The 16,580-nt window shown below is 42.0% G+C and overlaps 2 protein-coding genes across 2 annotated transcripts in view; both read left to right on the forward strand.

The window, feature by feature from the left end:
- Positions 1 to 1,553, forward strand: part of LOC135366395 (cullin-4A-like) — a 30,626-nt gene extending 29,073 nt beyond the window's left edge. The window contains exon 10 of the mRNA XM_064599079.1: positions 1,249 to 1,553. Coding sequence (XP_064455149.1) covers positions 1,249 to 1,344 — 96 coding nt within the window. The 3' untranslated portion in view covers positions 1,345 to 1,553. The remainder of the gene's footprint in view (positions 1 to 1,248) is intronic.
- A 3,164-nt stretch (positions 1,554 to 4,717) lies between these two features.
- LOC135366398 (integrator complex subunit 6-like) overlaps positions 4,718 to 16,580 on the forward strand; it is a 51,327-nt gene continuing 39,464 nt past the window's right edge. Inside the window, exons 1-4 of the mRNA XM_064599081.1 lie at positions 4,718 to 4,977; positions 5,054 to 5,131; positions 9,420 to 9,628; positions 12,956 to 13,176. Of these exons, the coding sequence (XP_064455151.1) occupies positions 4,861 to 4,977; positions 5,054 to 5,131; positions 9,420 to 9,628; positions 12,956 to 13,176 (625 nt within the window). The 5' untranslated portion in view covers positions 4,718 to 4,860. The remainder of the gene's footprint in view (positions 4,978 to 5,053; positions 5,132 to 9,419; positions 9,629 to 12,955; positions 13,177 to 16,580) is intronic.

A 16,580-nucleotide genomic window follows, 5' to 3' on the forward strand; every position in this document is an offset into this window, starting at 1 on the left:
TTTGCTTAGAGCTAGGGGCTCTAGTCATGCTGAATGCGCAGTGGTTAGCTTTCCACACTACCCGTACGAGTGACCGAAACAGACGATGTCAAAGAGAAGAGTGTAGAAATGGTGCAGAGAGAAGAAAGATGCCCCTCATCAGAGATGAAGCCCTACAGAAAAATGCCTCGCTCTGACAATGACAGCAGTCCACCTCCCTCTATGCCCAAGGCACCAAGGAATTGCTGCAGCAATGGCAGCAGTGTCTACATGTGCACAGGGAATACTTTGAAACGCTGGCATAGTTTTGGTGTTTCCCAGACTTTCCATTGTGTTTGAAGAAAGAAAAGTCTGTGTCAGCCTTGAACGACCCTCGTATAACGCATTTCAGAAAATCTGTCGTCAACAGTCTGCACAAATGCTTAAACCCGAATTTACCAGTCCTTGTTACAAAATATATGTGCGGAAGGGAATATTTCCCAATCTCTACACTAAGTGTGAGGTAGTCTAATATCTGTAAAGTCGGAGCATAAAAAGCAGACAGACGTGAACCAACTAGCCCATACAGCCATTGTCGTTAAGGTGGTCTAATTTGCAATCATTTGCGGTGCATTGAGCCTGTTTGTGCGGCCCAAAACCTGTTTGACTGTGCGGGTGTATTGTCCTCTTTTTTGAGGAGCTATTTAAAGGGAGACTTCGCGAGGATTCGAAAAAAATTGGGTGAGCATCATACCGAACACGGACTGCTCCCTCGATACCGAATAAAACATTCGCATTCATTTTGTGCGAGTAATTAATTCGTAAATGGTGACAATACCAGACTGAAACCAAAATGCAAAGCGCACAGCAGTTCACCCAGAGGAAGATACAGTGACATCACCCAGCATTGCTGTCTGCTACGAACACTACGAAACTCACATTCTTCCATGCCGGATGACGTCAGCAGTGTTGCTTTCAGCGCCCTCTTGCTTCGCAGAGGCGAAGCGCTCACTTCATAATAATTTGTTCGAATAAAATCTGCGCACTTTGGGAACGCGATATTTAGTACGTACGTTCCTGACACCCCCAGATTACTGCTGTGTCACAATCTTTGTGGTGATTTTGTTGCGGAGTCCCACTTTAAGCTACAACAGTGCTGAAAAGTAAAATGACTGTTAAGTAGGAGCCTCGTGTGTTGTCGTTTATGTTTTTCGCTCCTTTGCCAAACGAAGATGCACCAGCCAGCCCACGTTGCTGTTGTCGTAATTTGTAACCCGTCTTCTTTGACAGCCTACGGATCTGAAGAAGCGCATCGAGAGCCTCATTGACAGAGACTACCTGGAAAGGGACAAGGACAACCCCAATCAGTATCACTACGTGGCCTAGTAATATGCTGTGCCCATTGGATGAAAGAAAGGCTAACTTAAAGAAAAACAAATGAGAAGACAGCTCCCGGCAAATGCGGGGCCAGGCCGTCACAACTGCTCGTGCTTCAGGCCAGCAGTTCCAACCTTGTGGGCCAGCCAGTCAGTCTACAGGCAGGCTAGGCTGGCTTACAACCTGTAATAAAGAATTTTCAGTGCTTCAAAGGAAAATCTCGCAGGAACATTTCTTGACTTAAGTTGTCCTAGCAGCTTTCGTGAAGCTTCGAAAAAGGAGACAGCATTTGAAATGTCACATCTTCAGTTACGTTTGGATGCACTAGGTAACAGTCCACCTTGACAGAGGAGCTATAATTAGAGCCTGAATTTTGGGGGTTTAACGCAATTCTTCCCCGAATTGAAGGCTGCCTCTTTAGGGTGAAACCAGATTTTTACCCGGCAAATTGCCCTCACTGGGACCGTCTCTAGGAATGCACACTAACTTGTTTGGCAGCAAATTCAGTTACATCACCATTTGTACCAAACCAGTCCAGTTTGTTTGAGTAAGTGAGCACGATTTCTCCCCAAATTTAGCATACTGGAAGTTTTTTTTCACCCAGATTCGCATTAATTTAGAGCGCACGTTTATTTACCCGATTTTCAGCCCCCGAATTTAGACAAAAATATTTCCCGAAAACTTCAGGCTCTAGCTATAATGTAGATAATTAAACAATCTTCTACCACGAGAGATGCACGCATGCAGTAAGCATGTATTCACACGGACAACATCCCCACGCAGTATTCTAGTGGAAGAAGAAACGGCAAACCACTCACGGCGCAGAAGTTCTGTCACGTCTTAAGCTGAGCATTCGCACGGCGGTGGAATATCAGGAAGGGCATACCGCGATTGTAGCAGACGACACCATTGGCCCTGTCGTCTGCTATGGAATATGGGTTGTATTTTTCACCAACGCAACGGGAGGGGGGAGAATATCGGATTATATTTTGCTTCAATAATTTGGGTGCAATGGGGACGAACTGAACCTGATTCAACCCAATTCCGGTTGAATCAGATTCAATCTGGTGCAAAGCTTCGGTTTACTCAGCATAATACAGGGTGTTCAAAATTAAGCTCTCACTCACTTTATAAAGAGGCGAACAAAAGAAAACTGGTGCTATTTTTTCTGTTCCTTGAGTAAGAAACAGGTGCTACATAATTAGCAGTACCTGTTTCTTACACAAGTAGCGTAAAGTTATCATCCGGTTTCCTCTCATCGCTGTGTTTGCGTAGCGCTCGTGAAAGCTTAATTTTGAACACCCTGTATACATGGCGGCACCAGTAGAGACAAAGTGTCAAGATTTACACAGTCCATGCATCTCAGAGAAAACGGGGTCTCTATTTTGACAGTGTGTTTGAGCATGCATTTACACGGCAGCTTCCAAAGGTCCGCGTTAGTTGTGACGACTTTGGACCTCCCTGGTCCAGCAGTTTTGGGGGGAATATTGGGTTTCACCCCTTACATGCAGATTTGAACGATGCCAACATTAAATTGCTGTCATTCAATTGAAGTACGGGAGTGAGCTTCTGTGAGGCGCGTGTTTGTTCGTCTTCCCGCGTTTAATTGCCCCATCTACTATTACGTCGCCGATCTTAATCGCTGCTGTCCATCTAAGGGGTTGTGGCACTTTGATGTTGATGGCATGCCAGAGTACTGAGGAATAAACGCTTCTACGTGTCATGGTCCGTGAGGTTCACAGCCATGACCACACTGCAGCGTCGAGGGCTTAGGGTAGTAGAATGAGTGAACTTATAATACAGGTTTTAATTACTGTGTCACAACCCCTTCAGTACCGGTCGAGCTCCTTTGTAACGAATATGACGGGAACGCGAAATGGAATGGTGATATCAGTGCGTCGTTCATTATGAACCTTCGCAAAATTGCCAGCCGGGATCACGCGAGTGAAGTTACAATAGCGGTTCATTTAGAGTGCACCTCAATGTGCATATTTGTTGAGCTGACGGGAGCCAGCAATTTGATCGCAAAATATTTGACTTAGCGTTATGCTGAAAATTGTAATCAACAAGCTCAGCTGTAGTATATTTTAATATGTGCTTGCTCGTGGAACACTTCTGCGAGGGCACAAGGGAACTACTGCTCGACATGGCATTACAGACCTAGTCTGTACTTGACACTTCATGCCCTTCGTTGTTACTGGGCTCTAACCTTTGCCACTCCAGGACAATGTGCACATGAGACTGAGGCTGTCCTTCCAGGTAGCAAAAAAACGAGAGGCCCCCTCATGACGAGTTTTCGGAACGTGCTGACATGTAATGTAATTATAAACGAGTCCAACAACATGCCGGTTTCGCAGAAGGCTGTCGCAGATCATTTTGTCCCGCTAGGAATGCGAGGGACTCGTAATTCTGGACCGTGCCTGTAAATCTCTACGTGTTGAATTGCTACAGCGCTTTGAAGTAACAAAGTGTCACATGTTATGTGCTGAGGAAAGTCATTTTTATATCACCCTGTAAAAGTGGGGAGGGGGTACATCAAAATGAGGAACATGAATGAAATGAAATTGAAAAGTTACACCCAATTGTCAGGTATTAACTTTTGCTTAAGGATTATACTTTGTGGGTGATAATGCCTTCGTAAGACTTCTCGGAACTTTTGCAAAGGTGCATACATCTTTTATAATCGTGACAGAAATCCCGGATGAAAACTGCGCATTGTTGAAATGCATGTTTGTGCGAATTGCATTCGTAATTTGAAAAGGAAAGTCTCGCTTGTCAGTTCGTGTGTGCACATGCCATCGGCGCTGACAATACTCAAAACTCCGTAAGCCAAGACTTGGTGCACACAGCAGGAAAAGCGGCTCGTAAACCGCGATTTTGTGCACATTCGAAGTGTCAAACCCGCAAGCTTAGGACTCGTTTTCCCATAGTTTCCGGCGACCCGAAGGCGTTCCCGTACGTGGCTATTCTTGCAATATGTACTCAATTTTATTTTATTCCGATAACATAAAAGTAATCCTGGGGCAGGCCTTTGAACAGATCAACGCAAAAGCAGCAAAACCAAAACGCGGGCACACGCCACGAGCAAACGTGACAAGTCCCACCAGGAATAATGGCGACTGAAAAGGAAAAAAAAACAAAACACAACAGCAAATAAAAAGAAGCCGAGATATATTGCCCGTCATCTACACGCTACTTGTCATAAATAAGCTACGTTTTGGCAAAATATGAATTAACTACGAGTATCTTTTTGCAGGAAATAACGACGTAACTATTTATAACTTAATAAAAAGATCGCATATTTAGTGCATTGTTCACCAATCACCGACCCAACCAATGAGCAGATTTCGAGGTCACGTGGTACAGTTTTCCTCGCGAGCGCATAGGCGCATCGGTCAGAGTCGGATCGGCTAGGATGGCGGGAGGGTTGTTGCCGGCGTGCGTCCAAACTGAACTTTAGTTTGATGCCAGAAATACTTCACCTACATTTGAACCCCTGTCTTACCACAAGTACATGTCACAAAAATGACTATAATAGTGTTTTTAGTGGATACAAGTGCTTCTATGAACCAACGAACTTACCTGGGCGCCAAGCTAACCGTTTTGGATGTCGCAAAAGACGCCGTGGAGAGGTTCATCAAGGTAAAATGTCTTTTGGACACGATAGCCGGAGTCGGAAGTACCTGTTTCCGCTGACGATTCTTGCACAATGTTTCAGATCAGGCAACGAGACTCAGCCAGCCGGGGAGACAGATACATGTTGCTTACGTTCGAAGACCCCCCAGCAAATATTAAGGTATCAAATGCAGCGGGCACCACTCGAGGCGGTCTGCCTCATATGCTTTCAGTAGATCCTATTTCCCATGGGTTCCCCGCAAGTTGTGGTCGCAGCTACGCTGCCAATTTCCCCAATGTAGAGCAAACGGACTGTTCCGACGCGTTTTGTGATACCAAAAAGAATACCTGTCCGTACTTCGCGTCGATTTGGCGTACTTATTAATCGCCGTAAAAGTTGTGTGTGGAAGCGCGCCCAACGCACCTGTCGCGAAATCATTTAAGGGCAGCGATTAATCCGCTCGCATACGTCGGATGCTTGCTTCCACCCAGAAACGGTACGCGAATTGCAACTTTTAATTGCTAATTGCTTTCAAGCAGCTAATCATATAGCATCGTCTGTCTATTAACACTCCCTGACCTGACTCTTTACGATCGAATAAGTACACTCTTTTACAAAGAGTGTTGTTATTCTGTTCTACATTGACATGTATGTATAACGAAACGAATATTATCTACTTCCTAAAAAATTTGCATTGCCTCTCAAACGGTCTTCACTACAGCACTTCAACAAAGTTCACAAACTGCATCGTGCAAGTAAGTGCAGGGAAGCAATCTCGCTGTGGAGGAGGACCAGTGTACTCCCAAAAAAGTAATTTAATCGTGTTGGTCAGAGCCCACCCAACTTCAAAGTGATGAGCAAACGCTAGCAGACGACCTGCTTTGGAACTTGCGTGCAGAGCTCATTTGAAATTTAAATTTGAGATGATTGGAGCTATTAAGTGATGCATTCCTATTGATTTCGGGTATTAGGCTGTACTTAATTTTTCTTCCATTGCGGCGGATATTGACCAGACCTGAAGCTAGCCGGGAATCGAGAATTTCAATAGATATTTGGGGCCGAACAGGAACATGACACGCAGTTTAGGTTGAATTGCCAAAACGGTATCGTTTTGTTCGAAAACAGAGGTTTGCAAACAGTTCATGCTACACTAAAGCATGTAACTGTTACTTCACGTAGTCACTTCATGAAGAAAAAAAAAATAGAGGCGCAGAAATGTTCATGGTTTTCAAATGTGAAATGTTTCTGTATCCCATGTTTTCAGAAAGGCAGGACTATTTAATATTCCACAAACACCTTTACCACATTGACCTGTGGCACTGTTATCACATTTTTGCATGTTTTTCCACGCTACGAAACACTGCACCATAGTGTGTCCACATCATAATAAAGTCTGCGTAACAATCTCCGTCCTCTCAAAAACAAAACAAAAATTCAAATAAGATTGTGTAAACTGGGGTGAGTATATTGTTCTCGATATGTTAGTGTTTTCTTACAGCTTTGTACAAATGAACAAATATTATTTATCTTGCCGTTTAAACCAAATTTTGTTTTGTGCCCTGTTATTCCATCTCCGCCTGACACTTAAAACGGCATCGCCTTGGCACAGCCCTAGTAAAATGAAAGGACAGTCCTGTATTTAGTTCAGTATTTTAAAACTTGTTTTGTGTGTCTAAAATTGGAACCTATGTGAATAACATGTTAAATACTACCCAAAGAAAAGTATTTGAAAACAAAAAAATTTAAATTATGAGACAAGTAAATAATATAGGGTGAGCTGTGTAATTTCTACCAAGCAAGTAAACAACTTAGGAGTTTCGCATATTTTTCATTCAAGCTTAGTGGTAGAACAGTGTGAAAATGTGATATGAGCACTTACATGACAAGCACATCCTCTCTGTTGTCTCATTCAGTAAAGTTTTGATACGTAAGCTAAGAAAAAAAAATTGCGCATGGCTCCATGTATGGATGCTTTGCTTGTAGCACGGACGTTTTTTGCTAGGTGTGTCGAATCATGTATTAGAAATAAAAGTGTAATAAGTTCACACCTTAATAAATAGTAAGGTGTTAGAGTATAATAGGGCTTGCAGATATCTTTGGATAATATATTCAACGTAAGGTTAATCATAATAGAAATATACTAAGATATGATAATAAATAATGCACAAATAATAAGTCTTACAACAAGATCAGTACGCAACACCGCCTTTTAATGAAAGGTGGAAGCCATTTGGAAGAATAATGCACCAATTAACATTTTCAGTAATTTTTGAATTTGGCTGGCAGATATCTTCAAATAATATATTCATTCATGCACGATTAAGGGTAATCATAATAGAAATATACTAAGATATGCAAATAAGTAAATAATACGCAAATAATAATAAATCGTGCAAAAGGATCAGTACACAACATCGCCTTTTAATGAAAGCAGGAAGGAAGGATTTGGAAAAATAATGAACCAATTAAAGTTTCCAGGAATTTTTTAATTTGTCATTTTCACCTGGCTCACGTGGCACAACTGCTTTTTATTGCATCATGTTGCAACAGATGATGTAATGTAATTTGCAACGATGGAAGGCAACAAAATGTTGCACATCTCGTGCTCAGACCAGTACTCAGAATTGGAGACTCTTTTGAACGTGGAATGTTTCTGTTGTGTCTTTGGTTTAAACGGAAGTAACTCGATGTCTTTTTAGAGGACATATTGATAGAGTAATGTGACGGGTATTCATTTCGTGCAGAAACCAACCCACAGATGGGCTCCTGGTAGAAAAAAATAGCGTTCATTTGCTGCCAAACATGTTTACGAGAGCCACTTACACGAGGGCTTCGACAGCATAATCGAACGTCTGATTTGGCGACCTGTCAGCAGACTTTAATTCTAGGCAGCATTATACTAAAAGGCTTTAATTTTACGACACAAATTTTTCCTCAGTGCCCAGGGCACATATTCGCAGCCACTCAGTTTCGTGAAATCTAGATGCTAAAGTTCGTGGTTTGGTTGCCTCACTTTGGTTGTGATACGCCTTAATTTGGCATTACCATATTTAATTATGTCAATATTGCACACGCTTGCACTATAGAGCAGTTCAAATGCTTACTAGCACCCAAGGCTGAAGGTAAAGTTTCGGATTATATCACTCTTCTGGAAGTGTCAATTTTTGCTGAAAATTTCAGAATTTTGTTAATTTTTCAATTTGGGGTGTATGAACAATAAGGGTTTTACAGTATCTATCCATTATCAGAATGCTAACTGAGAAATTGGTAAAGTGCTAACAGAGTGCTACATTTATAAAGTGTTATTCCACTTCATTGTCCAGCTACGCTTGTTTGTTTATTGTTAAAAAGCAAGCACCTGTGTTCCTGCAAAAGCTGGACTAAACCCCCCAAGCGCAGGTCCGCAGCAAAAAAGAAAAAAGAAGCCATAAACCGCAGATCATGGCAACAAGGAATACAAGCAAATAATAACAATAATAACAAAAACGGCAACGCGGAAGTTAATAACGCAATCATTGCACACAAGCTACCACAGGCTAACCAAATATATCAAAGACAACGGATAAAACGACATAAGAAATCATTTTACAAAAAAAAAATTACGAAACATTACAAAAAGAAATCGTTGCATAAAAAATTGTTGCACAAAATTTGTGCAACGTGGTGATTTAACAGTCTTGACCTAGAACCGTAACAACACACAGTTACGCGCCAGTGCCCTCGGTAATGACTTAATAATAGGAATAATTTATGGAAGGTACGTTTTCTGCCTTAGGCTGGTTGGAAAGAGAACCATGCCACCTTCATGACAGAGCTGAAGAACAATAATAATTTTAAGAAAAACGGCAACGAGGAAGTTAATAATGCAATCATTGCACACAAGCTACCACAGGCTAACCAAATAGATCAAAGACAAGAGATAAAACGACACAAGAAATCGTTTTACAAAAAAAATACGAAAAAATTACAAAAATAAATTGTACAAAAAATTGTTGCACAAAATTTGTGCAACGTGGTGATTTAACAGTCTTGACCTAGAATTGTAACATCACAGAGTTACCCGCCAGTGCCCTCAGTAATGATTTAATAAGAGGAATAATTTACGTAAGGTACGTTTTCTGCCTTAGGCTGTTTGGAAGGAGAACCATGCCACCTTCATGACAGAGCTGAAGGATAATAATAATTTTAAGAAAAACGGCAACGAGGAAGTTAATAACGCAATCATTGCACATAAGCTACCACAGGCTAACCAAATAGACAAAGACAACAGATAAAACGACACAAGAAATCGTTTTACAAAAAAAATTACAAAAAAAAATTGTACAAAAAATTGTTGCACAAAATTTGTGCAACGTGGTGATTTAACAGTCTTGACCTAGAATTGTAACATCACACAGTTACACGCCAGTGCCCTCAGTAATGATTTAATTATAGGAATAATTTATGTAAGGTACGTTTTCTGCCTTAGGCTGGTTGGAAGGAGAACCATGCCACCTTCATGACTGAGCTGAAGAACTTGCAGGCGTCCGGTTTGACAACAATGGGCTCTGCCTTGAAGAACGCCTTTGACCTTCTCAACATGAACCGCATGCAGACGGGAATTGATACGTACGGACAGGGACGCTGTCCGTTCTACCTGGAGCCTTCCATCATCGTTGTCCTGACAGATGGCCAGAGGTTTGACATGCTTTCTCATATGTGATGATACCAGTGCCCGGAATTTTGGGCATTTGCCTGTAAATGCCTGTAAAAGCCTAAATGCGACAGTTTGGTGATGCCTGCCGTATTATGGACCCTATTGAATTGCAGCCTTTTGGAACATTTTTAAATGCCATAATTTTTTTTTTTTTTTTATATAGAGGTGCAAGGGTGCCTTTCAGGCTCATGCTCGGTGCTGCCTTTTCATTTGTGCGTGTTTGCACCTTTCGTTCTTTTTTCTTTTTTTGTGTGTGTGTGTGTGATTTGCTTCAGTACCTTGGTGTGCCAGAAGGAGTTACATGTATACTTGATCAAACGATTTGGCCTTTCTTGGCCTTTCGAGATCTTCGAGGCCGGTGAAATAAAGTAGTATTCTATATCGCGTGGCACTAGGCCACTTCAGCATCCGTGTACAAGGAAGTCAACAGCGCAACAGCCACCCATACTACATCTAAAGCGACTAGGAAGCCAATTTTAAACACGCAGTGATCACAAAGCACCATGCCTATCGAACCTGTGAGGCACGTGACACGGAAGCGAGGACACTGACGTCATTTCCACACGAAATTACCGGTGACCTATTGCCGCGAATTTCGCGGTCAAACTTTTTTCGCAAAATTAGCATTCCGCGAAATATGGGTAGCGGAGATAAAAAGTATAGGAACTGGAATTTGCGACGATATGACCTCCGCAAAGACTCTACAGACAAATCGACTTACTTGATGACCTTTATCGTTACACTTTGTTCTTGTCAAACATTTCTATTAGTTTATTTATTAGTTTTCTATTAGTTTATTTGCATAGTGTATGACTAGGGAGTGAATTTTTTGGGTTAAATGCGTTTCTGAGATTCGGGGGGTAAAAATTGGCGCCATTTTTAAATCTGTAATTCGGGGAGAAATCGGGCGATAATTGTGCCTTCGGGTGTTATCAGGTGTTTTTATTTTATCCCCGAAGGCGTAGACAGTGTTGACACACATGGGTGTATTGCTAGGAACGTAAGTGACCCATGTGTGTGTTACACGTGGCGACCTTTGTTCGTCTTCAGTGGAAACGTCGCTTGAGGATTTCATAGTGACTGGAATTCGGGGAGAAATCGGGTTTAACCTGAATTGGCCGGAGCTCAGTTCGGGAGGGAATAACCGGGCGGAATTGGGTTTAGCCCGAAAAAGTCACTCCCTATGTATGACTTGGCATTGCAGACACCTGCTTTCACAAAACCAGCACGTATGTCGTCGTTACGGGATTTTAGTTCTCGGTAGGCCTCTATAGGCCAGCAGGCATGTAGATATAGTCGCCATGATGTAGAGGCCGGCTAATTCAAGTTGTTTACTGTCGGCAGTGTCATGCTCCCCCGATCCCGCGATTTCCACTTCCGTTCGCTTCCACACGAATTTGCGAAATTAAGGTCCCCCCAAATATTCCCAAAACACGCTCCCACACAAATTTGCGAATTATTAAGACTGCGAAATTATACACTTTTACAGTAGATTGGGGTATAGCATACAATCGGAGGGTAATGAATTCCATTCCTCGATGTTACACACACAGAACGAATGGTTTTATACACTTGGGATTATTTATCTGGCGGAGTGGTGTGAAAGAGGTAAAAGATACTGGTCTCTATCTACTTGTAAATACCCGTTGTATGAAGAGAACAGGAATTTCGGTCGAGCTATTTTACACCGGAAGTGCAGAGGTTCTAGTTCTAGTTAACTAATCATTTGTGCGACCATGTTGCCACAACGCCATCTAGACAGACAAAGCCTGCTTATTCATCAACGTGACCTAACAACTAAGAGTCAGCCAATCAGGATCCTCCTTTTAACGGTGGTAGCCAATCACGAACACACTTTCAGCGGTCGTAGCCACGGAGATGAAGCACCGTCGTCTGCAAGTAGTTATTGAACATCCCTGCGTACTTAATTGGAAATCTTTAAAATGAATTGTAAAACGGTCCAATATGTTTCGCAAGACTGATTTTCTGGAAAGCGTGTTGCACTTTTTGTGTACAGATTCAGGTTTTAGAGGCTTGAAGTTAGCTGCAATCATTTGTGAGTTACTGAATTTGCAGAGCGGCAAATCGCAGTAGCAGGTGAATTCTGACTTTATATGTTCACGAAGTGAAGGAGGGAGAGGAAGCAATACGAGGCTTTCTGTACCTAGGTGTGGCGTTGACTGCCCTCACTGTCATCATTACGTGGACACTTGCGTTCTTCACATGTAGTATGCACTAGCAAGCCTGTCATGCATGTAGACTCAGTTAGGCTAAACCAATTCTCGTCTTGTATTCTGCAGCACGTAGTAGCCAAGATTCAGAGATTTACGATAAATCTTGTAGCTAACTTGAGGTGGCATTCTTTTAGGGTATGAAGCTGCAGGTTACGGGTAGAGCCTCTTGTTTTAGGGTAAAACCCGTTTTTACTCCTAATTTGCGAGTCCATCATTCAGAGTAAAACCTGGGAGCTGAAACTCACTGAAACTCAGCCACTAGGACACTAGTGTTCAGGACAGTTAGTGTTAGGAATGCTGAACACTACATACTTTGTACTTGCATCACTGCATCACTCAGTACATCACTCACTGCATCTTATGCACTCCCCTGTTAACTTTTCCAGCTGAAAATCTGCTCTTTCACAGGATATCACAAGATTTTACACTGCTTTTACCTGATTCGAAAAATGTGTGCAACCCGAAAATATGATGGTCTAATTATAAGTCTCTCATAACACCCGGGGAACTGAATCCCATTCTGAGAAAACCATCTCCATACTCTCAGGCATTCGGTCATTGGTGATTTCACAGGTCCCGTGTCATTTGTGTGTGTGTGTGTGTGTGTGTCTAAACCTGAAAGTTACCATAATCTTTGGAGCCGGGGAAAAAATGGATCCATTAATGGATCCGGGGTTTCGTGTCACTGTATTGCCGGCTACAACTTTCATATTGACGTTTTGGCTCTAATCCTTATGATTAAAAAAACTGACTAATTAATTTCACTTAATTAATTACAAAACAAAAAATAGTTTGAGTATCCTCATACCACTGTTAACACTATGCAGTCAGTCTATTTGGTGTGCGATGAACCATTTAAAAAAAAAAACTTTGGCTTCTTTTTCGTGAAGCACCTGGTATATGGTGACATTGTAAATGTAACTCAGTGGCTGAAACTGGCGAGAGCTCCTTCTCTAGAGTCGTGCCTATCTTCTACCCAATTTCAACGGACGTTCTTTTCTCGCTAGCCTGCACATGCACTCATTGCCCTCTCTGTTTCACATTAGATCTCATACGAGCGAATCATTTCTTCAGGCTTTCATCCCCTGCTGGCATACATGAGGAGCTCATGTTGCCTATGCACTCCTCAGTGTCTGGATCTGAATTGACGAAGGAGCCTTTTCGCTGGGACCAGAGGATCTTTGCCCTGGTTCTGCGGCTTGCCGGTACTCAGCCGCCACCGGTTACCGTGGGGGACTCTGCGCTAGCACCACCTGACATATCGCCCGTCGATGTCATGTGCGAGGTCACTGGAGGTAAGTGGATGGGTGCCTCACAGTAGTCATTGGTAAGGCCCTCACTTTTCGCGGAATTCTGAATTAATTGCGGAATCCTTCGTTTTGCACAGAATTCCACGGAATCCGTTGTTTTCAGTGGTGTGCGGATATTCGAGTTCTCAAATTCACATCGTATATCAATCACTCAAAGTGTTCAACTCGCGAAGTGAATACTCAATATTCGGGTTTTCGATATTCGACTATCAGCCGAATACAAACAACACCTCCCGAAAGCGGGCTTTACCTGACGCTTTCCTGCATGAGGTGAAGCCTGCCGTATCATTAAGGACCCTGGTTTTCTGCCGCGGCAAATTCAAAATTCTGCGGCACCGACTTGTAAATTCCACGATTTTCTGAGGCAAACAACCAACGGGTGCTTGAAAGGCGAATACTTTATTTTCTTGAATAATGTGGGAACAAAAATATTTTATAAAATTACAGATTGAAAGCGCTGTTGTTACTCAGCATTACATACATAATATCTTGTGTTCTGCTGTGACAAAGGCAAAGGTCTGTCACCTGCAATCATTTTATGCTTGCTGAAAGTTCTTTCAGCATCTACAGAGTTTATAGGAACTTTATAGGAAGAATATTGGAAGGAGCTTACAATACATCTGTGATTGATACTTGATTCAAATTCGAGAACTCGCACATCCGCACACACCTCAAAATAAGGGATTACGTGAAATTCCGTGCCGAACGAAGGATTCCGCCATGAATTCCGGATTCCGCAATATCTTGCGGAATCACGGAAAACCCAGGGCCTTAACTATCGTATATCTAATGCTGAGCCTCAACAGTGCTTTGAATCTGTAATTTTATAAATTATTTTTTGTTCCCACATTATTCAATAAAATAAAGTGTTTCCCATTTCAAGCAGCTGTTGACTGCTCGCTGTGGAAAATCGCGGAATTGACAAGTCGGTGCTGCGAAATTTTGTATTTGCGGCAGCAGAAAACCGAGGGCCTTAGTCATTCTGTGCTCACATTACACATGTTCAGACAAGTGATGGGGATTCGAGGAAACAAATGGGATTTAAATCAAATTGATTTTGCGGAAGACTGTAAATCAAATCCAAATGAAGTCCGGATTTAAATTTATTCGAGTAAATGAAATCCCTTTTTAAATCAGGATTTTTCAAATCCTTCACAAATCCAGAAGAGGAACTAACACAGCTGTGGAATGGTTTTCAGAACTCAGATTTTTGCACGGAATAACGAATTCCTAACAGTTGCGTAACTAAGAAACAGAGGCAAAACATGGAAGGCGTCTGCTTCAGTAGAGCCCTACGAGCATATACTGCGGCAAAAAGAAATGGGAACGTGATGCAGGTCAAATATTGTGCTTCGGGAAACACTGTGCTTATTACTTCCTCGTTGCTGGTGTTGGTACAGTACACATGTTACGTGGTACATTTCTTGCTGTGCAGTATGTATGAAGGAATGCAAAGGACTATGTGAAATAATGAGATGGGAGAGCAATATAATAATTTGAGCCTGAAGTTTTTGGGAAATATTTTTTTCTAAATTCGGGGGGGGGGGGTAAAAATGGGGTAAATAAACATGTGCTCTAAATTCATGCGAATTCGGGAGAAAAAAAACTTCCAGTATGCTAAATTTGGGGAGAATTCTGGCTCAGTTACTCAAATTAACTGTACTGGTTTGGTACAAATGGTTATGTAACTGCATTTGCTGCCAAGCAAGTTAGTGTGTGTGGATTCCTAGAGACGTCCCAGTGAGGGCAATTTGCTGGGTGAAAAATCGGGTTTCACCCTAAACAGGCAACCCGTCAATTTGGGGTGCAAATTCAGGGAAGAATCGGGTTAAACCCTAAAACTTCAGGCTCTAATAATTATACAGCACCGCAGAAATTGGTGGGGAGTTGGAAGGATAAGATGGGGCCTAGCGCTTCTTTTTTTTTTCACACATTAAGTGTAGTCCGTAAACTTGACGTAAGCAACATGCAAAACCGTTGTTGCAATGTTTGGGCGAAAATGTGATTCAATCCAAATCCCTAAGCAAGAATGTGATTCAATCCAAAATCAAATCTGCCAACCTCTTTTGTGGATTTAAATCAAATTTGAGATTTGAAATCCCCAACACTGGTTCAGACACACTTGTTGTACGACTTTAGCCCTGGAAGGTGAGTAAAACGATTTAAATGAAATTTGTAAGAAAAGTCACAGCAATAGAATGTGAGAGGTCACTACCAAAAAACTGGTTTTATCTTTCGTACTATCTTTGAGTAAAGAATGTAACTACATTAAATGGATAGGAACTTGTTAGCCGTCCACCTAGGTTATTCTTTGTGACATGGCAAATGTATTCTCATCTCAGGGAAAATCTTGAGAGTCCTAGTGCCTGGAATTGACAGTTTTATTTGTTTATTTTATTTCATTTTTAATTTTATTTATTTATTTCTCCCCTCTGCCTCCATTTTTATGGTCAGCAACTCAAGGAGGCATAAAATTGTAGTTGTGGAATTGGACCTTATGAGCAGAGGCAAAAAAGAAAACGAATCCCCAAAACCTATTTTGGAAATAGTGTTAGCCTTGGAAACTTTCAGCGTATCTTGGCTCAACCGTGAGAGAAAATGTTAATAAAAATGTTTGAGAGTGTAGCTCCATAGAGACACAGCGATAGGCACAATTACAAAGGCAACAGTCGCCGTTGTTGACAGGAGAGCTCCTTGTGGCATCGACGCGCTTCTGTTTACTTTTTACTGTTGACGTGGTCCAACCTACGGCTGTATAACACAGTCAAACCCTGTTACAGTGGAATGCTACATACAGTGGAATTTGCGATATCACGAAGCACAGGAAACCTCTTTTACTTCGAAGTTCTAAGAATGATGAAACAGTTTGAGATAAGTGTAATTCCGAAATTTTCAGTGTAGTGACCGTTCATTGTAAAAATTATACATTGCAGCAAACTTACTTTTGCAATGGAACTGAAAATTACACCGAATGACTCAGAGAACAAGGAACAGTCAAAAACAGGGACAACGACACAAGAAGACACACAAACAGAGGCTCCAGAGGAAGGACCACTTCAAAACAATAAAATCACGAAAAGCCGAAATCACTCGACAATGAAAAATGCCGTGATGATGCTCGGTCAGTGCTTTGCACTTCTTTAGCAGTGCCATCTTCGTAATGATTCGGGCAGAAGTCGGGCACTGTCCGAAGTCGCCTAAGAATCAAAATGATAGAAATGTAACGACTCTTGGCACTCGCTTACGTGGCACCGTGGGGCAAGCGAGAGCGACCGAACGAAATAACGAATGTGTAACACCCTCGAGACTAGTTCCTAGCTGGTCGTTATTCCAGCTGCTCTGGGCAAACACCCGAATAATACAAATACCGGCAACACCAGCATACGGGC

Source organism: Ornithodoros turicata, chromosome 8 (assembly GCF_037126465.1).
Source record: "Ornithodoros turicata isolate Travis chromosome 8, ASM3712646v1, whole genome shotgun sequence".
In the NCBI taxonomy this organism is placed as follows: domain Eukaryota; kingdom Metazoa; phylum Arthropoda; class Arachnida; order Ixodida; family Argasidae; genus Ornithodoros; species Ornithodoros turicata.